This window comes from Bufo gargarizans, chromosome 7, assembly GCF_014858855.1.
Source record: "Bufo gargarizans isolate SCDJY-AF-19 chromosome 7, ASM1485885v1, whole genome shotgun sequence".
NCBI classification, from domain to species: Eukaryota; Metazoa; Chordata; class Amphibia; order Anura; family Bufonidae; genus Bufo; species Bufo gargarizans.
Genome location: NC_058086.1, coordinates 18,985,285 through 19,012,738, shown reverse-complemented (window position 1 = coordinate 19,012,738; position 27,454 = coordinate 18,985,285). Strand labels below are relative to the sequence as shown.

The window sequence follows — 27,454 nt, the reverse complement described above, 5'->3', positions numbered from 1 at the left end:
CCCCAGCTCCTCCCAGTCCCTCCCCGCTCACTGATACATCGCTGGCAGCGATGTAAAACTCCACGCATTCGCCCCATAAGACGCAGGGGCATTTCTCCCCCATTTTGGGGGAAGAAAAAGTGCGTCTTATGGGGCGAAAAATACGGTATATATGTATATACACACACACACACACAAACGTACTGTATATCTGGAGAGCAATAATAATACATCAGAGAATCCATGTACTTTTCTGATTTTATTTATTTTATCCAACAGCGCTAAGGGTCAGTTGCTTATACTTATAATAAATATAGAAAATGCTGTACTGATGCTTGTTAATCTGAAAAATATGCAATCAAATAAAGGTTATGTCATGAATGTTATGTCATTTTCGGGTCTGACATTCTCTGCTCACTGTTTTATTATATATAGTGGGATCTTACTGCATGTTTTTCTCTGGATAGATTAACAATACCAGATTGTTGGGGGTCCAACACCCGGAACCCCATCAGAGGACAAAGCTGGAAGCAAAAGGCTTCAAGTTCACAGTTTTGTTCCAGCACCTGCCAAAACAGTTGACTGGAGGAAGTGCTGGGTATTAGAAACCCAAGATCTGATATTGATGACCTACCTGAAGGAAAACCCCTTTAAGACTATGCTGGGATTTAGCTCTGTGTCAGAGAAAGCAGAACTCCAACCATTGTTAAGAAACATTACCAAAATTAAATCAGCACAAATAAAATAGCGGACTCCCCCAACTTTCCCATGAATACGCACAAATAAATCAGCAAAACCGGAGGGGGTTCAAGTGAAAGTGAGCAGCACTGCAGGAAGCGGCCATAGCAGCGTACAGAGTGGGACTACCCTAAAGTGCTTGGTTCCAACATACTCCAGCTCCTGACAACAGCTGATCTGTGAGGGTCTCACCGATCTTAAATTAACATTTTCCAAAAGCTTTCTAGACATAAGCCTCATCATATTTACTGTACTTACAGAGAGAAGTTTGGTTTGGATAGGTCACAGCAGCTGATGAACATGTTACATACAAGTTTTGTAGTACACATTACAAGAGTGAAATATACAAAATGTGCGTTGGCTCCAGAAGGAAGCTTTGTGCCAGAAATAGTACATTTGCTGAATACTGGTTACATACAATATAATACAAAGCAACATACAGAAAAAATACTTACTATTAGCATGCGCATTTACTGCAAAGACCAAATAATGGTAAAGAAAAGTGAGCATAAGAAGGTACATCAACATTTACGGGAGCTGTAGAGTACTGTGTTTTAAGAAAAAGGATCCGTAAAGGGGTACACCCACACCCCTTTAAGGCTAGATACCTGCTCTGCTGTTCCTATAATCCTGGCCACTGCTGGCTTCCACAATGAATTAAAGCAAGCATGCTCAACCTGCAGCCCTCCAGCTGTTGCAAAACTACAACTCCCATCATTCCCGGACAGCCTACAGCTATCAGCCTACAGAAGGGCATGGTGGGAGTTCTACAACAGCTGGAGGGCCGCAGGTTGAGCATCCCTAAATTAAAGCATATCTGTGGGGTCTCCTGTGTTAGGGTGCATTCACTTGACCGTACTTCGGAACGGACACACAGATGTGGACAGCACATGCTGTGATGACCAAATTTTTTGAGGCCCCATTGAAAGGAATGGGTCCGCAGAAAACGCGGAAAAATACAGTCGTGTGAATAGGGCCTTAAACTGAGGCCAGTATATGACAAAGGCAGAGCAGACGGGAACTGTGGTGGCTTCATATTTCCTTAGCACCACTGCCACTTTTTTCTAGCTATGTTTGGAGTTGCTAGGCTCAGAACCTCCACCAAATGGACATTTATGGCATACCATAGCACAATGCCAGCCATGTCTGTCCTGAGAAAACACTTTTAAATGCTCACCTGAGTCCTGTGTCTCCCTCCCATGTGGTGATGGCTGTCCCTGTATATAAACTCATCAAAGAAAGGCTGCCCATCATTGTGTAGGTTAAACAGGTTCCCTCCATGAGTCTTAGCTTTTTACATGATACTACCACATAAAATCATATAAATCTATATGTACTGTATATATCTACAAGCTTAGCATCTCCACTTCTACCAAATAGGAAAGCAGGAGAGACCTGAGGCAGCCACTTTAAACCTAAAAGCGAGACCGTCTGGCTTGGTCGACTGACATATTCAAATAAGAACTCTAATATTAGGACACTTAACCAATGAAAAATATCAATCGGGGTAGGTTAAAAAAGAATGATTACTAAGGGCCCCACCATTGGGACCCGCAGATTGTTAAAACAGGCAGTGTGATCTCCCTGTTCCTCCTCACTGCACAAACACCACTACAGTCAATGTTTATGGGGCCAACGGAAACAGCAAAGCACTATATTAAGCTCTACTCGTCACCGTCACTGAATGGAACCACCACTCCATTCAAACTCCTCCTCAATGCCATCACTGACAAGGAAGGGGTGGATTAGGACCTCCTCTCTAGTCATCCTGGTGGTCCCAGTGGTGGGTGATGGGTAATAAATATTTTTCGTGGGATTTCCTCTTCAAACATCAGCAGAAGTTGTTTTCCGCGTGTTTGCTCAGACAGGTGCTATCAATGTCAATATAAAGGTACACGGCAAAGCAGCATCGACACCAGATTTGGTTTAATTTTGTGTACCATAAATCTTATCCTGTCAACTCCAAAGGTAACTCCCTACCACAGAGTATCTCCCATTGGCGTGCAAGTAGTGAGATGAGCTTTTCACGGCAGTCCGCACTGGGTATGAAGATGTACCACTGGACTTCTCTGTCTCCAACACAAGATTTCTGGGTATCAGATGGGCTTAAAGACTCTCCAAAATGATCCATTGATAAACTATGCATCAGGTCTTGGTTACTGGAGTCATCAAAGACAAATGTTAGAGTTTGGGGGTAAGTTTGATAACCCATTAAAACGCGGTCTAAATCCCTTATACGCCTCCCATCCATTAACTGATACTTATCTCTCTTTGGGGGTTCTTTGACGAAATCGGGGAGAGGGTAACTAATGTAATCTTCATTAAACAAAAACAGGTCTGAGCTGGTAAGGATGAGGGTCCTCGGATGCAGCAAAGCTTCATGTTCGGGTCCTTCAGCAGAATCCACATGAAATGCCAGAACATACAGCAAAATATTTAGAGATGGTAGAATGCCAGAGGACTCATTCTGCTCCGTCACAATGTAGGTGAGGTCTCCAATCTCCTCTTCATTGGGGTAGATGAATTTCACTCTACTGGAATGAATTAGTTCATAATTTTCCAGTTTCCCTAAAAAAATAAAAATAAATTGAAAATATTTTTTACTTACTAAATCTCAATATGACTACTGGTAAATTAGCACAGTGCAGTGCCATATGACAAGGTACAGAATTTAAGAAACGTAGGTTTCTGCAAATTTTTTTATTGCTTTCATGCAGAAAAAACCTAAAGACAAAATATATCACCTATATATATTTTTAGTCTAATTAAAACCAGAAGCCAATCATATTCTTATTTTTTTCCTAATTATTATTTTTTTTTTTATGATTTTTCGCTATTGTATTTCCTGTACATGATTATGGGGACAGCCATCTTGTCTTAGATGCTGTTTACCGCATTCAGAGATATGCTGTACATGCTTGAATTCTATGGGAGAGTTTTGCAGACATGCTCAGTGACATGTGCAGAGGTCATTGGGCAGGGAAGGGGGGGGGGGGGGGGAGGAGATGAGCGGTGTACATCATCTATGGTGAATGGTGTGATCCCGTGTCATCTATATATATATTCATGTTATCTTTCATTGTAATCCTGTCTGTGATGACATTGAGATGACTGAAGTGCAGCCTGATACAGATATACTACAGGCCTTCATTAGGACCTAGTCTGCAATGCGAAAACATGCACCCCGTAATCTCATTCTGCCTCTAAATCATTTAGATGCCACGTTGCTAATGACCGGATCATCTAAGGGGTTAAACGATCCAGATCAGGCCATTGGAGTAGGAGCTCAGCATTGATGTGAGAGCCGAGCCCCCGTTCTCCTCTGCACGGGAGATAGCGGCCTAGCCTAAAGCCTGTGAGTGAATGCAGTAGAACCGCGTATTGGCGGTTACTAACGGGTTAAAAGGATTCTCCACTTTAGACAATACCTTCTCGTTAGAAAGGTCAATTGACAATAAGTGGATTAATTGACCGTAAAGTGTCCCTGCTGGGACCTAGTGCGATTAGCAGTTACGTGTGGGGAAACCTGGAGGCAAGTGAGCAATTTCCGTGCAGCGCCAACGCAGGGGAAATTAAAAAGTGAATAGAGCTCAGTTGCAAGACGAAGGACAACCCATGGACAGGTGCAATGCTGGTTTTGGAGGAAAGCAGCTATGTTTTTCTAATCCTGGACAACCCTTTTAACCCAAGTTTTGCACTTACAAAAAATCGCTAACTTATCAACAGGATATGAGATATCGTGAAAAATACCTAAACGGTCAGAAAAGTAGTAACTATGCTGTTACTGGGGTACTCAGAAATATCAATAAACACCCTTAATAAATATGAGATATGTGATTGAGAACAGGCACCGTATTCAAAGAGCCACGATGGTGAGTAACTAGGGTACACTGCAGGTGGATTTGGACATCTCATTGGGTACTGGATTATATAAGGGAAGACGTGGCATCAAATACATTATAAGGGAATTTATCAAGTCATGGACTCCAGAATATATTCACCGCAAGTAAAGAAAGTCCAGACGGCACCACACCCCTTTATGAGTCGCTGAGTGATACGATATTGCTGTCCTCAGTGTAAATCGGGTATAAGGCGACAATACGGTGGTGCCTGCTTTCCAATAGCGAATATCAATGTATAATCGAGAAAATAGAAAAAAAATCTGCGGCACTCACCAAATGTAGGTTTTCAACATATCATCACTTTTATTGTGACAATAGGTGCATGCTTTTACAGGGGCGCTGCTATACACCGCCTAGGCGGTTTTTTATTTCTGTGAAAGGCTTGTCTGCCCCAGCCCTGTAAAAGCATGCACCTATTGTCACAATAAAAGTGATGATATGTTGAAAACCTGCATTTGGTGAGTGCCGCAGATTTTTTTTCTATTTTCTCGATTATACATGGACTCCAGAATTCTGGCTTCAAAAGTTTCAAAAGTGGGCAATTGAGACTTTTTTGGGCTTATTTGTGTTGCGATATTTAGCTTTTTTAAGCCAGTGGCCAAAACCATCTTAACCCTACTCTGGTAAAGGTGTGGTGCAGAAAGTGAAGTAACACCTCAAGACAGAAGTGGTATTGACGATGCGCCAAATATACCAAGCATCATGCCACACTTGATGATTTTGGTGATGATTTTGTAAGCCCCAAAACAGAAGACTGTGAAGACAGAATCAATCTGGATAAAAAAACAGTTATATGACAGATTTTGTGGTATTTTGGTCTGTGTTCCTAAAGTTTCTCCTCCAGAAGTGAGCTTTACATTTCTATGACTGTACAATAATCCAGAATATCTGATAATGAATCAACCACCATTAAAGGTCCATTCCCATGACAGTCTCTTTCTAACAAAGCTAGAAACAGCCCTGTACCTGACATGGATCCAGAGATCTTCCCAGTCATTGCTCGGCTAGATTTATATCAAGCTGCCAGCTCAGGGGAGTGTCTTCTCTGCTGCAGCTAAGGGGGCGTGTCTCAGCTCTACCTATCACAGCTCAGGGGGCGTGTCTCAGCTCTACCCATCACAGCTCAGGAGGCAGCTGAAAGATTAAAACAGAGCATGTGCGACCTTCTCAGTGAGCCGGACAAAGACGGGAAAAAAAAAACCTGCAGTTTGCGCTATACAGATATATTTTATGGAATAACTCAGTGGCTATCATGGCTATGCTATATTTTTAAATACATGCAATTATAAAAGTATTCAGATGCAGGTGCTGGTTTGAAAACTGTAGAATATTTTAAGTGCGAAAACCCCTTTACGGACGCCAAAAATATTATATGAATGTCAAAAAGATGATTTTGGAGGGACCAGCCAACCATCTAATGTGCATATGGGTGTCCAGACTCTCCCCTAATAGCAGATGGTTGGGGAAAGAAGGGTTCAGTATGCCTGGTCCTTATAATCTGAAGGGTTATAAACCACCACCAGAGGTGTCTAGCAACGGCTTATTCCCCTCTCCCTACCGAAAACACAGGCATGCTCAGCCTGTGTCTGCTGATAGAAGCAACAGGGAATTAGATTTCACAAAGGTGTCACTTTTTATTTAGCAGCTCTCACTCTCAAAAAGTGATTATGTTATAATTACATTAGGAATTTGACGTATACTGTATTTAATTCCCAAATATAGATTGCAAAAGTTCCCTCTGTCCTACACAAAGTACACCAGACCTCTAAAAGGGTTTTCCAGGCTCCTGACATCAGACCCCCACAGATCAGCTGTTCCCTCCAAACTCTGGTGCTGAAACACTATGAATGGAGTCGGATGCAAAAGTGTAGTGGTTGTGCTGCGTTACTGCGGCCCGGCTCCGAGCCTGGTACAACCACTACACGAACAGAGCTGTGCTTTCGGCTCCATTCAAAGTGTTCGTTTCGGAGGCTACAGCTGATTGGCAGGGTGTTGAAGGTCGGACCTCCACAATATTGATGACCAATCCTGAGGATAGTTCATCAATATCAGAAACCTGGAAAACCCATTTAACCACTTCAGCCCCGCTAGCTGAAACCCCCTTCATGACCAGAGCACTTTTTACACTTCGGCACTACACTACTTTGATCGTTTATCGCTCGGTCATGCAACTTACCACCCAAATGAATTTTACCTCCTTTTCTTCTCACTAATGGAGCTTTCATTTGGTGCTATTTTATTGCTGCTGACATTTTTACTTTTTTTGTTATTAATCAAAATGTAACGATTTTTTTGCAAAAAAATGACATTTTTCACTTTCAGCTGTAAAATTTTGCAAAAAAAAAACGACATCCATATATAAATTTTTCGCCAAATTTATTGTTCTACATGTCTTTGATAAAAAAAAAAATGTTTGGGCAAAAAAAAAAATGGTTTGGGTAAAAGTTATAGCGTTTACAAACTATGGTACAAAAATGTGAATTTCCGCTTTTTGAAACAGCTCTGATTTTCTGAGCACCTGTCATGATTCCTGAGGTTCTACAATGCCCAAACAGTAGAAAAACCCCACAAATGACCCCATTTCGGAAAGTAGACACCCTAAGGTATTCGCTCATGGGCATAGTGAGTTCATAGAACTTTTAATTTTTTGTCACAAGTTAGCGGAAAATGATGATGATTTTTTATTTTTTTATTTTTCTTACAAAGTCTCATATTCCACTAACTTGCGACAAAAAATAAAAAATTCTAGGAACTCACCATGCCCCTCACAGAATACCTTGGGGTGTCTTCTTTCCAAAATGGGGTCACTTGTGGCGTAGTTATACTGCCCTGGCAATTTAGGGGCCCAAATGTGTGAGAAGAACTTTTGCAATCACACTTTTTTGCTGCCAAAGTGGGCAAAGGGGCACATATTCCAAAGTGCACCTTTCAGGTTTCGCAGGCCATTTTTTACACATTTTGATTGCAAGGTACTTCTCACACATATGGGCTCCTAAATTGCCAGGGCAGTATAACTACGCCACAAGTGACCCCATTTTGGAAAGAAGACACCCCAAGGTATTCCGTGAGAGGCATGGCGAGTTCCTCGAATTTTTTTTTTTTTGTCACAAGCTAGCGGAAAATGATGATTTTTATTTTTTTCTCTTTTTTCCTTACAAAGTCTCATATTCCACTAACTTGCGACAAAAAATAAAAAATTCTATGAACTCGCCATGCCCCTCACGGAATACCTTGGGGTGTCTTCTTTCCAAAATAGGGTCACTTGTGGCGTAGTTATACTGCCCTGGCAATTTAGGGGCCCATATGTGTGAGAAGTACTTTGCAATCAAAATCTGTAAAAAATGACCGGTGAAATCCGAAAGGTGCTCTTTGGAATATGCGCCCCTTTGCCCACCTTGGCATCAAAAAAGTGTCACACATCTGGTATCGCCGTACTCAGGAGAAGTTGGGGAATGTGTTTTGGGGTGCCATTTTACATATACCCATGCTGGGTGAGCGAAATATCTTGGCAAAAGACAACTTTTCCCTTTTTTTATACAAAGTTGGCATTTGACCAAGATATTTATCTCACCCAGCATGGGTATATGTAAAATGACACCCCAAAACACATTCCCCAACTTCTTCTGAGTACGGCGATACCAGATGTGTCACACTTTTTTGCAGCCTAGATGCGCAAAGGTGCCCAAATTCCTTTTAGGAGGGCATTTTTAGACATTTGGATCCCAGACTTCTTCTCACGCTTTAGGGCCCCTAAAAAGCCAGGGCAGTATAAATACCCCACATGTGACCCCACTTTGGAAAGAAGACACCCCAAGGTATCCAATGAGGGGCCTGGCAAGTTCATCGAATTTTTTTTTTTTTCGCATAAGTTAGCGGAAATTGATTTTTTTTTGTTTTTTCTCACAAAGTTTCACTTTCCGCTAACTTAGGACAAAAATTTAAATCTTTCATGGACTCAATATGCCCCTCAGCAAATACCTTGGGGTGTCTTCTTTCCAAAATGGGGTCAGTTGTGGGGTGTTTGTACTGCCCTGGCATTTGAGGGTCTCCGCAATCATTACATGTATGGCCAGCATTAGGAGTTTCTGCTATTCTCCTTATATTGAGCATACAGGTAATGAGATTTTTTTTTCCGTTCAGCCTCTGGGCTGAAAGAAAAAAATGAACGGCACAGATTTCTTCATTCGCATCGATCAATGTGGATGAAAAAATCTCTGCCAAAAAAAAAAAAATGGAGGGGAAAGGCGTCTGCCAGGACATAGGAGCTCCGCCCTACATCCATACCCACTTAGCTCGTATGCCCTGGCAAACCAGATTTCTCCATTCGCATCAATCGATGTGGATGAATAAATCATTGCCGGTATTTTTTTTAATTTTTTTTATATATATATATATATACAAAGTGTTTGCCAAAGCATAGGAACGCCGCCTCCTCCTCAGCTCGTATGCCTTGGCAAACGTATCTGTCACTGCAGAGGAGAAAATCCCGTCTTGCAGCGCCGCATACACCGACTTGCGTGTAATCTGACAGCAGCGCAATGCTTCTGTCAGAATGCACATCGGTGCTGCAGCTAGTAGATCGGTTGGTCCACCTGGAAGGTAAAAAAAGAAAAAAAAAAAGAAAAAAGAAAAAACCAGGCCACAACGCAATAATTTTATTAACTTTGGAACAGAACATGTAAACTTTAACTTTTTGAACTAAACATTAACGTGTTTGCTTACTGGTGGTTTTTTTTTTGTTTTTTTACCTTTTATAGAACAAACCTCTCCTTCCCCATGGGTCAATGTGCAAAGCGCAAATCGCCCAAAGATGTGGCGAAGTGCGTTATGCACTTTGTCTCATGTGAAAGGAGACGTTTGCAGCAGCTGTGAGTGAATGGGCCCTAATAGCCCTGTGTGCCTATCCTGGTGAGATGATCCCTATGCTAGGTGTACCTGTGTGTGGTACTTTCGGAAACACTCCCCTAAGCATAGGGCAGGGTGGTCAGGACAGAAATAGCGGGTGTCACGCCCTATTCCACTCCTGCTACAGACACAACATCTTTTTCGGGGTGACGGGTGGGTTGAGGTACCAGCAACGACATTGGGGAAATGTCGCTCGTGTAGACGGCTAACTACACTGGTGGATGGGGCCACGGAACCTCCTGGGTACAGGAGGTTCTCGATGATCTCTTCCTGAAATTTGAGGAAGGATCCAGTTCTCCCAGCCTTACTGTAGAGAACAAAACTATTGTACAGAGCCAATTGAATTAAATATACAGACACCTTCTTATACCAGCGTCTGGTTCTGCGGGAAACTAAATACGGAGACAACATCTGGTCATTGAAGTCCACCCCTCCCATGTGACGGTTATAGTCGTGGACTGAGAGGGGCTTTTCAATGACACGGGTTGCTCGCTCAATTAGTATTGTCGTGTCTGCGTGAATGGAGGAGAGCATGTAAACGTCACGCTTGTCTCTCCATTTCACCGCGAGCAGTTCTTCGTTACACAGTGCGGTCCTCTGCCCCCTTGCCAGACGTGTGCTAACGAGCCGTTGGGGGAAGCCCGCGCGACTAGTTCGCGCGGTACCACAGGCGCCAATCCGTTCTAGAAACAAATGCCTAAAGAGGGCCACACTTGTGTAGAAATTGTCCACATAAAGATGGTACCCCTTGCCGAATAAGGGTGACACCAAGTCCCAGACTATCTTCCCACTGCTCCCCAGGTAGTCAGGGCAACCGACCGGCTCCAGGGTCTGATCTTTTCCCTCATAGACATGAAATTTGTGGGTATAGCCTGTGGCCCTTTCACAGAGCTTATACAATTTGACCCCATACCGGGCGCGCTTGCTTGGGATGTATTGTTTGAAGCCAAGGCGCCCGGGTAAAATGTATAAGGGACTCGTCTACGCAGATGTTTTGCTCTGGGGTAGACATATCTGCAAATTTCAGGTTGAAATGGTCTATGAGGGGCCGAATTTTGTGGAGCCGGTCAAAAGCAGGGTGGCCTCTGGGACAGGAGGTGCTGTTATCACTAAAGTGCAGGAAACGCAGGATGGTCTCAAATCGTGTCCTGGACATAGCAGCAGAGAACATGGGCATGTGATGAATCGGGTTCGTGGACCAATATGACCGGAATTCATGCTTTTTTGTCAGGCCCATGTTGAGGAGGAGGCCCAGAAAAGTTTTAATTTCGGAAACTTGGACTGGTTTCCACCGGAAAGGCTGGGCATAAAAGCTTCCCGGGTTAGCGGTTATAAATTGTGTGGCATACCGGTTTGTCTCTGCCACAACTAAGTCTAAGAGCTCCGCAGTCAAGAACAGCTCAAAAAATCCCAGGGCCGAACCGATCTGAGCTGTCTCAACCCGAACTCCAGACTGGGCGGTGAAAGGGGGAACTACAGGTGCGGCTGAAGTTGGGGACTGCCAATCAGGGTTTGCCAGCACCTCTGGGATTCTAGGGGCTCTACGGGCACGTCTTTGCGGTGGCTGCGACGGGGTCACTACTGCACGTGCCACCGTACCAGCTTCAACTGCCCTTCTGGTGCTCGCTACTTCACCATGTTCTACGGCAGTGCTAGTACTAGGTCCAGGAAGGGCTGGGCTGCTGGTGTATGCCTCACCACGTAATCCGACAGCACCAGCCCCACTCTGCTGCTCTTGAAGCGGATCCTGCGCAACCTGCGGTCTAGCGACACGGGGCCGGGTACGCCTGCTGCTATCAGGGACCTCAGCCTCCTCGTCCGAACTTTTGGTCAGAGAGCCACTGCTTTCTACAGGTTCGTATTCTGACCCGCTGGATTCATCAGATGAGGGTTCCCACTCCTCATCCGACTGGGTCAGAAGCCTGTAAGCCTCTTCAGAGGAATACCCCCTGTTAGACATGTGGGCAACTAAATTTAGGGGTATTCCCTGAGACTACCCAAGAAAAAAAAAGCAAGCCTGTCTTACAAATAGGAGGCTAGCGAAGTACCGGAGGCTGCTGCGGTTGATAAAAAATATCAAAACTGATTTTTTTATCGCCGCAGTGCGTGTAAAGTGAATGTGCAGCGATCAAAAAAAATTAAAAAAATTTGTCACTGCAGTGGGGCGGGCGTGGGCGAACGCACGTGTGGGCGACCGATCAGGCCTGATCGGGCAAACACTGCGTTTTGGGTGGAGGGCGAACTAAAGTGACACTAGTACTATTATAGATCTGACCGTGATCAGTTTTGATCACTTCCAGATACTATAAAAGTACAAATGCTGATTAGCTATACGCTAATCAGCGAATAACGGACTGCGGTGCGGTGGGCTGGGCGCTAACCGATCCCTAAACTACCTAACCAAGGGACCTAAACTATACTGAAACCTAGCGGTCAAAACCAGTGAAAAAAAAAAGTGACAGTTTGCACTGATCACTTTTTTCCTTTCACTAGTGATTGACAGGGGCGATCAAAGGGGTGATCAAAGGGTTAATTGGGGTGATCTGGGGGCTAAGTGTGGTGTAGTGGGTACTCACAGTGATGTGTGCTCCTCTGCTCCTCTGCTGGAACCAACCGACCAAAAGAAGGAGCAGAGGAGCACAGCAGCCATATAACCCCATCATATTTACTAATATGTGGGGTTAAATGGCTGCTGATTGGATTTTTTAAAAATCAGCAACCTGCCAGCCAATGATCGTGGCCGGCAGGCTGCTGACGAAATACTCTGCTGCGAAATGCGTCTCGCGAGATGACGCGCCGATGCGTCCAGGAGGAACAAATCAACCACCTCCCGGACGCATCGGTGCGTTAGGCGGTCGGGAGGTGGTTAATAAGGCTACTTTCACACTTGCGTTCGGGGCTCCGCTTGTGAGTTCCGTTTAAAGGCTCTCACAAGCGGCCCCGAACGCTTCCGTCCAGCCCTAATACATTCTGAGTAGATACGGATCCGCTCAGAATGCATCAGTCTGGCACCGTTTGTCCTCCGCTCCGCTCAGCAGGCGGACACCCGAACGCTGCTTGCAGCAAACGGATCCGTCCAGACTTACAATGTAAGTCAATGGGGACGGATCCGTTTGAAGTTGACACAGTATGGCTCAATTTTCAAAACGGATCCGTCCCCCATTGACTTTCAATGTAAAGTCAAAACGGATCCGTTTGCACTATCATGAACAAAAAAAAAAAACTAACCATATTAAGCCTATAACTAGTAATCTATAGCAAACGAGTACTAGTGCAGTTCATCCAGAAATAAGATGATGAGTAATAGCAAACTCAAATGTAGTATTCTAATAATAGACATACAAAGCACTGCTAGATGTTCCCATATCTGTCAATGTAGTTCAGTGTACATGTAAAATACAGTGTATATAATCCACTAAAAAGCATCATAGCTGATCTGCACCACCTCCAACGTAGCATTCAGCCGGCAGGAGCAACTCAGCAACCTGAAAAGCAATTGAAAGTGACCCCCAGCTTATAAGAAGACGTGTTTCCCCTCAGTGGTCATCGTAAGGGGCAGGCCTTTATTGTGAATGCCAAGCATGGTCCACATTCTTTGTTTTCCTGTTTTTGGAGACTTTTTTTCCCCCCCCTTGACAATACTTCCTGTCTTACATGAGATAAGAATGACTGGAACGTCAATGGTTGTTTAAAGCTGCCTTCCTGGTTAAGGGCTCATGCACACAACCGTTGTTGATTTGCGGTCCGTTTTTCACGTATCTGAAGTTTTTTTTTTACCTCTGATTTAAGTTCTCTTCCGTTCCGTTATTCCACAAAACATATCCGTATGGTTTCCGTATGCCATCAGTTTTTTTTGCGGATCGGAAACGGAAACAGTAACTTATTAATCACCAAACACATGAATATGAGCTGGGCATAGCATTTCTACAGTATGGATCCGCAAAATACAGATGACATACGGATGTGTCCCGCGTGCGTTCCGTATTATTTGTGTATTATTTATTGACTTGAATGGGGCCTCGGACCGTGATTTGCGGACAATAATAGGACATGCACTACTTTTTTGCAGAACAGAAATACGGAAATGGAAAGCACACGGAGTACCTTCCGTTGTTTTTGCGGACCCACTGAAGTGAATGGTTCCGCATACGGTCTGCAAAAAAAACTGAATGGAAGCAGAAAGAAAATACGTTTGTGTGCATGAGCCCTAAGGAACTGCCACCAGTCTGAAAGACGCAGAAACTGGAGTAAAAAGGGAAACAATCACTCGAGCGACTGCTGTTCACGCACAAGAGTCCTGTTGGACGACAGCTGTATCCCCCACTCCACCATTAGACGCTGGAATCAACGTGCACATTTATTTCAACAGGCAAAGGGGACACAGGCTGCAAGAGATGGGTTCAGTCTAAGGTTAAACTGGGTTTTATGGCTGTGATTTTATGAAACAACCCTTGGCCACATAATTTGCAGCGTAGCCTCCCATTGAAAACAATCAGAGGCGGATTCAGCGCAGATTTGGCCTGGTTTTCTGCACAGAATCTTACACCCAAAATCCTACATCTGAACATGCCCTAAGGGAACTACATATTTTTTTTATTTTGTGTGATATGTGATTGTACAGTATATAAAGATAAAGGTAATTTGACTGAAAAAAAAAAAAGTACGTCATATGGCATTAATTTCAGCTGAATAGAAGTGCACGAGTGTTATCGCTACCTGGGCGTGAATCTGTCCCTTTTCGCTGCTTGGTTTTCCAGACCACGCCAAGAATGTAGAGGTCCCTTCTTGGAGTGGGTACTGTGACCAAAATACAGCAGATTTGCCATTTTTTTTCCTGTCCTGGCGTTCATTGTGCATGATAATACTTTTTATATTTTACAAGTTTGGACATTTTTAGATAGTGGATACTATTATGTTCATTTTTATGAATTTTTTTTTTTTTCACTTTCTTAGACCCTTAGGGGATCTGTACTTGTAAACTTTTTACCATAGACTGCAATAGTATACTACTGCAGTGCAATCTATGGAATTCTATACCACAAGGCTGAGCTTAAGGGTCCATTCACACGTCCGTTTTTTCTTTCCTGATCTGTTCCGTTTTTTGCGGAACAGATCTGGACCCAATTTATTTTCAATGGGTCCTAAAAAAAAAAATTTGACAGCACAATGTGTGCTGTCCGTTTCCGTTGTTCCGTTCCGCATGTCCGAAAAAATATAAAACATGTCCTATTCTTTTCCACAAAAATCGGATCCTGGTACAATACAAAGTCAATGGATCCGCAAAAAACGGAAGACATTCGTATGTCATCCGTTTTATGCGGATTCCGTTCCTGAAAATTAAATCCTGCAAAACAGAAACTTTTTTTTTTCAATTTTTTTCCAAAGAAATCCAAACAACTTTATTTGCTTATTGAAATTTATACATACGGAAACATTTTCAGGAACAACGGATCCGCAAAAAACGGACCGAAATTCGAGATATTGAAAAATACTGACGTGTGAACGTAGCCTTACAAGCAGTTTCCTATGACAAGGCCCCAGGCTGTCATAGCAACCAATCCCCTCGACTATCCTCCGTCTATCTAACTGCTCAGATGCCATGGCACCTGAGGGTTTAAATGACTGGGATCAGAGTTATCTCAAATTCTGGTCATTGCAGCCACATGTCAGCTGTATTACACAGCCGACACCTGCCGTGCATGAAATGGGCGGGGCGTAAGCCCACAAAATACATTTGCACTGCACCGACATACAGTTACGCTGTTGGGTATGTAAGACTTAAAGGAGTTGTCCTGGACTTTGATATTGATGGCTTACTGTCAGGATTGGCCATCAATATCTGACTGGATAGAGTCAGACACCCTGCACCCCAGCCGATCAGTTGTTTTGGGGTAGCTCTGGTGCCGTAACTACACAGCTCTTCCAGCATGTAGAGGACAGGATTGGTAACTGCAGAACTACTTTTATTTACTTCAATGAGAGCAGCACTGCCCCATGTATGGACAGCAATGTCCCCCCAGTGCCCCCCTTATGGTCAGTAATGTTGGCACTTAAAAAATAAAAAAAAATAAAGAAAGCTAAAATCTTATACTAACCTGTGTCTTTTCGCTGGCGCTGACTAGCTGCTGGTATGGCCCAGGATGGTGCAACGCAGAGAAGCACACCTCATTGCTGTGCGTACTGGCACAGGCGGGCGTGATTATGTCATCACGCCTGCCCGCGATGGGATTTCACTACCAAATAGACCAGGCGGGAGTGATGACATCATCAAGCCCTCCTGTGAGGGGACGCACATCAATGAGGTGTGTAGCTTGTAGTGTAGGTGATCAGCAGTAGGACAAGGAATTATTGGCTCCCATGCCCCACCACAATATTCAGCTACAGTGCGGCAGTCCTGTCGCAAATGGCGACAAGGCTAAAAAGTCTTGTCGCCATCTGCAAATTTTAAGGTGCATTGGTAACCATTTTGGCCGCCATCTGGAGCCCTGCACTGCAGTTACCAGCCCTGACCGCTACACAATGGATGAAACGGTCTAGTTCTGGTGCTGGAGCTACAACAAAAACAGCCGATACCGAGAGTGCCGGGTGTCAGATCCCCAGCGATCTGATATTGATGGCCTATCCTGATAATAAGCCAAGAATATCAAAATCCTAGGCAACCCCTTTAAGGCCATGTTTAGACTTCGGATTTGCAGTTTGATCCGCTGTTAATCTGTAAGCAGACTAGCTAACCCTTGTTTGATAACCCGTTGCGGCTTCTGCACAAAATCAGCTTCAATACATGTCACTCATTGACGTGGATTTCAAATTCGTATCCCTGTGAAAGTGGATTCCCACTGATAACAATGGGACGTGGATTTCACAGCCTAAGAAGCTGTTAGATTTGTCAGACTTCCTTCCCCCTTGCCCCTGTGAATGGTAAAAGTTTTTTTTCTTAACCCCTTAAGGACACAGGGCGTACAGGTACGCCCTTGTGCCCTGGTACTTAAGGACACAGGGCGTACATGTACGCCCTGTGCATTTTCGATCACTGCCGTGCGGCTGGCAGTGATCGGAACCCGATGCCTGCTCAAATCATTGAGCAGGCACCTAGGCTAAATGCGCGGGGGGGTCCCGTGACCCCCCCATGTCGGCGATCGCGGCAAACCGCAGGTCAATTCAGACCTGCGGTTTGCTGCGATTTCTGCAGTTTCTGATCCCCGCGGTCCCTGACCGCGGGGATCAGAAACTTTAGGATTAAAAATTGTTTCCAGTATCCCTCCCCCTGCACCCCTGAGTTATTCGAGCACGATGGGAGGTGCAGGGGGAGGGTTGCGGGCGGTGCGGGAGGCGGGTGGTGCGGTAGGCGGGATCGCGATCCCCCGCCCGCCTCCCATTGCGTAATCGTTGGCGTCTAGTGGGTATACCAGGGTGCCAGCACATTGCTGGCACCCTGGTATAAACGGCTGACATCGGTGATGCGATGTCAGCCGTTTAACCCTTTCCATACAGCGGTCCGTACGGACCGCTGTATGGAAAAGGTTAACAGTAAGAGGGAGCTCCCTCCCTCTCCCATCGGGGGGCTGCTGTGCCTTTGCAGTCCCCAGAATGGAGAGGGAGAGAGCTCCCAGGCAGCCCCCCCAAGCCCCGTCCTTACCCTTCCCCGTCTGCGCAGTTCTGGCCACTACTGAGCAGACGGGGAAGGTTCCCATGGCAACAGGACGCCTTCTCAGGCGTCCTGCTGTCCATGGTGCTGAACAGATCTGTGCTGAAAGGCATAGATCTGTTCAGACAAAGTGTAAAATACAGTATAGTACTATATATTGTACTGTACTGTATTATGTAGACATCAGACCCACTGGATCTTCAAGAACCAAGTGGGTCTGGGTCAAAAAAAAAAGTGAAAAAAGTGAAAAATAAAGTAAAAATCAAAAAACACATTTATCACTGATTAAAAATGAAAAAAATAAAATTCCCTACACATGTTTGGTATCGCCGCGTCCGTAACGACCTGATCTATAAAACGGTAATGTTACTTTACCCGAACGGTGAACGCCATAAAAATAAAAAAATAAAAACTATGATGAAATTGGAATTTTGCCCACCTTACTTCCCAAAAAAGGTAATAAAAGTGATCAAAAAAGTCGCATCTATGCCAAAATTGTAACAATCAAACCGTTATCTCATCCCGCAAAAATCATACCCTACCCAAGATAATCGCCCAAAAACTGAAAAAGTTATGGCTCTTACACTATGGAAACACTAAAACATGATTTCTTTTGTTTCAAAAATGAAATAATTGTGTAAAACTTACATAAATAAAAAAAAAGTATACATATTAGGTATCGCCGCGTCCGTATTCACCGGCTCTATAAAAATATCACATGACCTAACCCCTCAGATGACCACCGTAAAAAAATAAAAATAAAAACGGTGTAAAAAAAGCCATTTTTTGTCATCTTCCGTCACAAAAAGTGTAATAGCAAGCAATCAAAACGTCATGTGCACCCCAAAATAGTGCCAATCAAACCGTCATCTCATCCCACAAAAAATGAGACCCTACTTAAGATAATCGCCCAAAAATTTAAAAAACTATGGCTCTTAGACTATGGAGACACTAAAACATTTTTTTGTTTTAAAAATGAAATTATTGTGTAAAACGTACATAAATAAAAAAAATTGTATACATATTGGGTATCACCGCGTCCGTGACAACCTGCTCTATAAAATTACCACATGATCTAACCTGTCAGATGAATGGTGTAAATAACAAAAAAAAAAAAAAACGGTGCCAAAAAAGCAATTTCTTGTTACCTTGCCGCACAAAAAGTGTAATATAGAGCAACCAAAAATCATATGTACCCTAAACTTGTACCAACAAAACTGCCACCCTATCCCGTAGTTTCTAAAATGGGATCACTTTTTTGGAGTTTCTACTCTAGGGGTGCATCAGGGGGGCTTCAAATGGGACATGGTGTCAAAAAAACCAGTCCAGCAAAATCTGCCTTCCAAAAACCGTATGGCATTCCTTTCCTTCTGCGCCCTGCCGTGTGCCCGTACAGCAGTTTACGACCACATATGGGGTGTTTCTGTAAACTACAGAATCAGGGCCAGAAATAATGAGTTTTGTTTGGCTGTTAACCCTTGCTTTGTAACTGGAAAAAAAATATTAAAATGGAAAATCTGCCAAAAAAGTGAAATTTTGAAATTGTATCTCTATTTTCTATTAAATCTTGTGCAACACCTAAAGGGTTAACAAAGTTTGTAAAATCAGTTTTGAATACCTTGAGGGGTGTAGTTTCTTAGATGGGGTCACTTTTATGGAGTTTCTACTCTAGGGGTGCATCAGGGGGGCTTCAAATGGGACATGGTGTCAAAAAAACCAGTCCAGCAAAATCTGCCGTCCAAAAACCGTATGGCATTCCTTTCCTTCTGCGCCCTGCCGTGTGCCCGTACAGCAGTTTACAACCACATATGAGGTGTTTCTGTAAACTACAGAATCAGGGCCAGAAATAATGAGTTTTGTTTGGCTGTTAACCCTTGCTTTGTAACTGGAAAAAAAATATTAAAATGGAAAATCTGCCAAAAAAGTGAAATTTTGAAATTGTATCTCTATTTTCTATTAAATCTTGTGCAACACCTAAAGGGTTAACAAAGTTTGTAAAATCAGTTTTGAATACCTTGAGGGGTGTAGTTTCTTAGATGGGGTCACTTTTATGGAGTTTCTACTCTAGGGGTGCATCAGGGGGCTTCAAATGGGACATGGTGTCAAAAAAACTGTCCAGCAAAACATGCCTTCCAAAAACCAAACGGCACACCTTTCACTCTACGCCCCGCTGTGTGGCCGTACAGTAGTTTACGGCCACATATGGTGTGTTTCTGTAAACGGCAGAGTCAGGGCAATAAAGATACAGTCTTGTTTGGCTGTTAACCCTTGCTTTGTTAGTGGAAAAAATGGGTTAAAATGGAAAATTAGGCAAAAAAATGAAATTCTCAAATTTCATCCCCATTTGCCAATAACTCTTGTGCAACACCTAAAGGGTTAACAAAGTTTGTAAAATCAGTTTTGAATACCTTGAGGGGTGTAGTTTCTTAGATGGGGTCACTTTTATGGAGTTTCTACTCTAGGGGTGCATCAGGGGGCTTCAAATGGGACATGGTGTCAAAAAAACTGTCCAGCAAAACATGCCTTCCAAAAACCAAACGGCACACCTTTCACTCTACGCCCCGCTGTGTGGCCGTACAGTAGTTTACGGCCACATATGGCGTGTTTCTGTAAACGGCAGAGTCAGGGCAATAAAGATACAGTCTTGTTTGGCTGTTAACCCTTGCTTTGTTAGTGGAAAAAATGGGTTAAAATGGAAAATTAGGCAAAAAAATGAAATTCTCAAATTTCATCCCCATTTGCCAATAACTCTTGTGCAACACCTAAAGGGTTAACAAAGTTTGTAAAATCAGTTTTGAATACCTTGAGGGGTGTAGTTTCTTAGATGGGGTCACTTTTATGGAGTTTCTACTCTAGGGGTGCATCAGGGGCTTCAAATGGGACATGGTGTCAAAAAACCAGTCCAGCAAAATCTGGCTTCCAAAAACCATACGGCGCACCTTTCACTCTACGCCCCGCTGTGTGGCCGTACAGTAGTTTACGGCCACATATGGGGTGTTTCTGTAAACGGCAGAGGCAGGGCAATAAAGATACAGTCTTGTTTGACTGTTAACCCTTGCTTTGTTAGTGGAAAAAATGGGTTAAAATGGAAAATTAGGCAATAAAATGAAATTCTCAAATTTCATCCCCATTTGCCAATAACTCTTGTGCAACACCTAAAGGGTTAACAAAGTTTGTAAAATCAGTTTTGAATACCTTGAGGGGTGTAGTTTATAGAATGGGGTCATTTTTGGGTGGTTTCTATTATGTAAGCCTCGCAAAGTGACTTCAGACCTGAACTCGTCCCTAAAAATTGGGTTTTTGTAAATTTCTGAAAAATTTCAAGATTTGCTTCTAAACTTCTAAGCCTTGTAACATCCCCAAAAAATTAAATATCATTCCCAAAATAATTCAAACATGAAGTAGACATATGGGGAATGTTAAGTCATCACAATTTTTGGGGGTATTACTATGTATTACAGAAGTAGAGAAACTGAAACTTTGAAATTTGCAAATTTTTCCCAATTTTTGGTAAATTTGACTTTTTTTTATGCAAAAAAAAATATTTTTTTAACTTTATTTTACCAGTGTCATGAAGTACAATATGTGACGAAAAAACAATCTCAGAATGGCCTGGATAAGTCAAAGCGTTTTAAAGTTATCAGCACTTGAAGTGACACTGGTCAGATTTTCAAAAAATGGCCTGGTCCTAAGGTGTAAAAAGGCTGTGTCCCTAAGGGGTTAAAGAGGACCTTTCATGGGATTACAGACGTGGACAAAATTGTTGGTACCCTTTGGTCAATGAAAGAAAAAGTCACAATGGTCACAGAAATAACTTTAATCTGACAAAAGTAATAATAAATTAAAATTCTATAAATGTTAACCAATGAAAGTCAGACATTGTTTTTCAACCATGCTTCAACAGAATTATGTAAAAAAATAAACTCATGAAACAGGCATGGACAAAAATGATGGTACCCCTAACTTAATATTTTGTTGCGCAACCTTTTGAGGCAATCACTGCAATCAAACGCTTCCTGTAACTGTCAATGAGACATCTGCACCTCTCAGCAGGTATTTTGGCCCACTCCTCATGAGCAAACTGCTCCAGTTGTGTCCGGTTTGAAGGGTGCCTTTTCCAGACTGCATGTTTCAGCTCCTTCCAAAGATGCTCAATAGGATTGAGGTCAGGGCTCATAGAAGGCCACTTTAGAATAGTCCAATTTTTTCCTCTTAGCCATTCTTGGGTGTTTTTAGCGGTGTGTTTTGGGTCATTGTCCTGTTGCAAGACCCATGACCTGCGACTGAGACCAAGCTTTCTGACACTGGCTAGTACATTTCTCTCTAGAATTCCTTGATAGTCTTGAGATTTCATTGTACCCTGCACAGATTCAAGACACCCTGTGCCAGACGCAGCAAAGCAGCCCCAGAACATAACAGAGCCTCCTCCATGTTTCACAGTAGGGACAGTGTTCTTTTCTTGATATGCTTCATTTTTTCGTCTGTGAACATACAGCTGATGTGCCTTGGCAAAAACTTCGATTTTTGTCTCATCTGTCCACAGGACATTCTCCCAGAAGCTTTGTGGCTTGTCAACATGTAGTTTGGCATATTCCAGTCTTGCTTTTTTATGATTCGTTTTCAACAATGGTGTCCTCCTTGGTCGTCTCCCATGTAGTCCACTTTGGCTCAAACAACGACGGATGGTGCGATCTGACACTGATGTTCCTTGAGCATGAAGTTCACCTTGAATCTCTTTAGAAGTCTTTCTAGGCTCTTTTGTTACCATTCGGATTATCCGTCTCTTAGATTTGTCATCAATTTTCCTCCTGCGGCCACGTCCAGGGAGGTTGGCTACAGTCCCATGGATCTTAAACTTATGAATAATATGTGCAACTGTACTCACAGGAACATCTAGTTGCTTGGAGATGGTCTTATAGCCTTTACCTTTAACATGCTTGTCTATAATTTTCTTTCTGATCTCTTGAGACAGCTCTTTCCTTTGCTTCCTCTGGTCCATGTCGAGTGTGGTACACACCATATCACCAAACAACACAGTGATTACCTGGAGCCATATATATAGGCCCAATGGCTGATTACAAGGTTGTAGACACCTGTGATGCTAATTAGTGGACACACCTTGAATTAACATGTCCCTTTGGTCACATTATGTTCTGTGTTTTCTAGGGGTACCATCATTTTTGTCCATGCCTGTTTCATGAGTTTATTTTTTTACATAATTCTGTTGAAGCATGGTTGAAAAACAATGTCTGACTTTCATTGGTTAACATTTATAGAATTTTAATTTATTATTACTTTTGTCAGATTAAAGTTATTTCTGTGACCATTGTGACTTTTTCTTTCATTGACCAAAGGGTACCAACAATTTTGTCCACGTCTGTATGTGTTATGTTATAAACTGGTATGCTTACCAGTGCGGCCCCTACAGAGGCAAGTATACACCTCTGTTCCGCTGATGTGCCCCATGCTGTTTTTGGCATCTGATATGTTAATTTAGACCATCGGTACAGAAAGAGACATTTGATTTTCTCAATGGACGTCTCCTTCTCCCTGGGTGTGACACCATCCAATAACAGCAGGGGGCACAGCAGCGGAACAAAGGGGTATTTAAAAAGTACTTGCCTCTGTAGGGGCCGCACTGGTAAGCATACCAATTTGTAATACATAAACCCATGAAAATTCCTCTATAAACCCGATACATATTGGCAACTAAGGATTTACTTTACTACACAGTTGAACCACATATGACTAAAATAAATTAACCATGCTCAACCACAGATTTTGAATCTGTACATTTCAATTGCAGTAATGCAGCAGCTGAAATGTGGCAGCACCCTGAGATCTGCTCCTTAACACGGGTGTAACCAAACTTGATGGCAAGTGCAATGTTGTCTTTAATTTAAAATCTTGAGCTTGTTACCTGTTTTCTTTTTCCCATACTCCGAATAGAAGTCTTTCTCAATCGGTTCAGGAGAAGGGGTTCGCTCCAGCAAGGATAATGCAGACATTAGGTGTTGTATGAAGGAATGCGTTGTGTAGCTGTCTCTGGTCAGACACGTTACAACATGATTTGGAGAAGAACCTGACAGCAAATAACGTACAATTAAACAGGTACTTCTTTACAAGAAGATTCACTTTCACTTTCTGATCAAATTTAAAAAGCAATTGTCAGCTAATCTGTACCTATGACCCTGGCTGACCTGTTACATGTGTGCTTGGCAGCTGAAGGCATCTGTGTTAGTCCCATGTTCACATGTGCCCGCATTGCTGAGAAAAATGATGTTTTGTTATATGCAAATTAGCCTCTAGGAGCAACGGGGGCGTTGCCATTACACCTAGAGGGTCTGCTCTCTCTGCATCTGCCACGCCCTCTGCACTTTGACTGACAGGATCAGGCAGTGAAAACATCTAAATCCGCCTTTAGAGTTCAGAAAAAGTTTACATTGCAAACAAACTTTTCTATGACCACCACAATCGGGCAATCATGGTGATCATCAGTTCCCAATTTGCCCTGAAACGGTGATCACTGGGTGTAATCACTGGGCAGAAGCACGGAATGTGGGGGATTTTGAAAGAAGCGGGGTAGAGCAGAGACATGGTGATGTGGAGGTCAGAACACTTCATCTGTCGCTATTGCATGGGGAACAGACAATCAGCATGTACAGTATGTGGCACTCACAAAGGGATTAACGGCTAACTGATCATGGCCACCTGGTACCCTCAAAACCACATGGCCATTATCAGTCAACAATCAATTGTTAAACAATTTGAAAACCAGACAGACATGCATGTCCTCGTAGTGGTGAGAGATACTACAGCAGAAGGATGATCTTACCTGTTATTCTGAAGAACTGATCAAAGAGTCCAATGTTCACAGACTGCAGGTCGCTGAATGGAATAACAATGCAACAACAAGGGTGAAATGTGCCTGATGACCCCGATTTCATGTGGCTGCAGTTATCTAATGAAAAAAGGAAGGACAAATAGTAAATACCGGTCATAATATCACAGATTCGTTTATGTACATTTTACAAAAACTTAAAATGCTGATGGTACAATTATAGCTCTTATATGCTGTCTGTCCTTATTGGTTTTTAAAGGCCATGCACACTTTCCGGGGCAATTTGTTTTGATTATTGCATTTTACTTATTTACTATTACTTTTGTAATATGCAAATTAGCCTCCAGCAGCAGGGGGGCGTTGCTCTTGCTCCTAGAGGCTCCGTTCTCCCACCTCATTCCACGCCCTGCCGTCCTTGATTGACAGGCCAGTGTTCGTCTTCTCCTGCCGGCCCTGTGTGCTGGTTAAACAGCACTGCTCAGGTGCGAGACTTGCCTAGCACACAGGGCCTGCAGGAGAAGGGGGGCATTAAGGGGTGCAGTAAGGGGGGCATCAATAAAAATAGCAGAGTTGGATTCTGCTGACATTAGCACATCACTAATGTCAGACAGTTTAAGAGGGTTAATTCTGGTGACAGAAACCCTTTAATTTTTTTTTTTATGAAAACTGGATCCTCCTGCTTTCCTCAGTTATGACTCATAAGCTTATTGGGAAATGAAAGTAGCAAAAATTAAGCAACTGGGCTTTAAAGGGAGTCTGTCAGCAGTTTTGGACAATGTGAACAGTTGACAGCACTAGGTAGGGACTGGAGATAGTACAAACAAACCTTTTGTGGAGTTCTTCTCATGAGGAGAAGTGTGACAATGAAGTTTTATTCTGCCAGATTCTTATGCTTACAGCAAAGCTTCACTGTGAATTTCTTTCTGCATTGAGCTGCTTCACAGCCGTCTCCCCTCTGCTCTGTAACATCCAACCAGGAAAAAACACCACAGCTGTCACTCAGAGAAGAGGGGAGAGGCAGTGAAGCGGCTCAATGTAAAACATTCTACACAGTGAAGCTCCGCCTCCACTGCGCTTGCAAGAGTAGAACTCCGCAGAATAAAATTTCATTTTCACACTACTCCTGAGGAGAGTAGCTCCACAGAAGGTATATTTGCACTGCTCTACCCAACCCCAATCTAGTTCTGCCAACAGTTCAGTATGGTCAAAACTGGACAGACACCCTTTAAAATCTACTATTTCCCTCCATCATCTTGGCGTCAAGAATCTTCATTTATTGCAGGCATCACTTACCCTGAGGATTTTGAATTGCGCTTTTACAAGTATCATCCAGCACAAAATATATTGCTTTTGTTGACAATAAGACACATGACGTCATTTCCGAATCTGGTAATTGATACAGCGTCACCGAGGACCACATCAGGTACCTTAATTCCTCATTGTCAACCTGCAAAATAATCACTGTTATTAGATATTGCGACTGCAGAATGGTCGCACAGTAAGGCTTTGTTTACACCGGCGATGGAGGTCCTGTAAGGGGCCACCTCCAACATTGCTGATTTCATAAATGCAGGACTGAATAGCACAGCACGCTATTTTGTTCACAAAATGAAGGACACCATCACAGAAATTGATTATAGTCAATGGAGTCAGGCACAGTTGGTGTCTGTCAAGCGTAGGATCTGTCACTGCTGTTAATTTTTCTGTTCCTATACCAGCACAGACAACTGAAATTACAGTGCAGATTTGAACATAGCCTAATTAAGCTGGCTTTGCAATCATTATCTATTACCTGCATTGTCATGCAACAACATTTTTGGGGCATCTTCTTATATAACTTGATTTTGTACACCCCTCTATTATTCCTACCAAACAGTGCTGATAGAGACAGACTGCAGTCAATGACTGGCTTTGATTGTGCCCAAGCAACAAGAGCCCTAGCAATGACATGCCGCTTAGGGACATGTCACTGCGGAGGCCAGCCATTGGCTGCATTTACGCCTGTGACCCCGTCTGTGAAGAAGTGGACAGATGGGGACTGGAAGTTCAGTGAAGACCGTCAGGGAACCACAGAGCTGAAACGGATCAGAGCAGGTTAATCTAGATCTCGTCACAGGTACCGCTGGGTAAAGTGGGGTCCATCTAATAGGGTGACCACTACATTACACTGGACTAAAAGCAACAAGGGATCAGTCCCTGCACTGTAGCTATACAATGTTCTCAGGTCGTTGCAAGCTGATATTCTAATAATGCAAATAATGCTATTCTGGTACATGTGAAGGTGGAGCAGTAGAACATACAGACAAAAAAAATCAACGTAGCTTTTCTTTAAGACGCTAAGCAAAATAACTTTTTTTTTTATAATGGTACAGTATAAGACCAGCTCTCGTTACCTCAGAGATGCTGCCTTGAAAGAATTTCACAATGCTTCTCCCATTAAGGGCAGAAATAAAACGCAACGGTGTAGATGCTGCCAAATGAAATGGAATCTGATTTTCTCCCAACAATTTCTGAAATAAACTTTCAGAAGGGTATAATGTTGGTAGTGTCATCTGGGATTCAGGACTGCAGGAAAGAAAAAAGTAAAGATCATTAAAGGGGTTCTGCAGTTTATTTAAACTGATGATCTACCCTCTGGATAGATCACCAACATCTGATCGGCGGGGGCCCGACACCCGGGATCGCCGCCGATCAGCTGTTTGAGAAGGTAGCGGCGCTCCAGGAGCGCTGCAGCCTTCTCACTGTTTACCGCAGGCCCAGTGACGTCAAGTGAACATAGCTTAGCCGCACACAGGAAAGTTGATACAAGTCGTGACGTCACTGGGCCTGCGGTAAACAGTGAGAAGGTCGCGGTGCTCCTGGAGCACCAGTTCAGTTTTGAAGTCACTTTGTGGGGCTTACATAGTAGAAACCAACCATAAATGACCCCATTTTAGAAACTACACCCTTCAACTTATTCAAAACGTTTTTTTTTACAAACTTTGTTAAACCTTTAGATGTTCCACAAGAATGAAAGGAAAATGGAGGTGAAATTTCAAAATGTCACTTTTCTTTTTGCAGATTTTCCATTTTAATCCATTCTCCTGTAACTCAGCAAGGGTTAACAGCCAAACAAAACTCAATATTTATTTCCCCGATTCTGCAGTTTACAGAAAAAACCCATATGTGCTCAACACAGGGCTCAGAAAGGAAAGAGCGCCATATGGTTTTTGGAGGGCAGATTTCACTGAGATCATTTTAAGTTGCCTTGTCGCTTTAGAAGCCCCATGATGCACCCATACAGTAAAAACTCTCAAAATGTAACCCTATTTTGGAAACGACAGGATAAGGCAGTGATGGCTAACCTCCGGCAATCTTGGGAGTCGCAGTTTTACCACAGCTGGAGTGTCAGAGGTTAGCCATCACAGGGATAAGGTGACGGTTATATTGGTACTATTTTGGGGG

At 43.2% G+C, this 27,454-nt stretch overlaps 1 protein-coding gene across 1 annotated transcript in view; it reads right to left on the bottom strand.

Moving 5' to 3' along the window:
* Positions 1-225: 225 nt before the first annotated feature.
* NISCH (nischarin) overlaps positions 226-27,454 on the bottom strand; it is a 79,402-nt gene continuing 52,173 nt past the window's right edge. The window contains exons 7-11 of the mRNA XM_044300443.1: positions 26,404-26,575; positions 25,304-25,457; positions 24,005-24,130; positions 23,090-23,251; positions 226-3,285 (exon numbers count right to left, since the gene is read on the bottom strand). Coding sequence (XP_044156378.1) covers positions 2,666-3,285; positions 23,090-23,251; positions 24,005-24,130; positions 25,304-25,457; positions 26,404-26,575 — 1,234 coding nt within the window. The 3' untranslated portion in view covers positions 226-2,665. The remainder of the gene's footprint in view (positions 3,286-23,089; positions 23,252-24,004; positions 24,131-25,303; positions 25,458-26,403; positions 26,576-27,454) is intronic.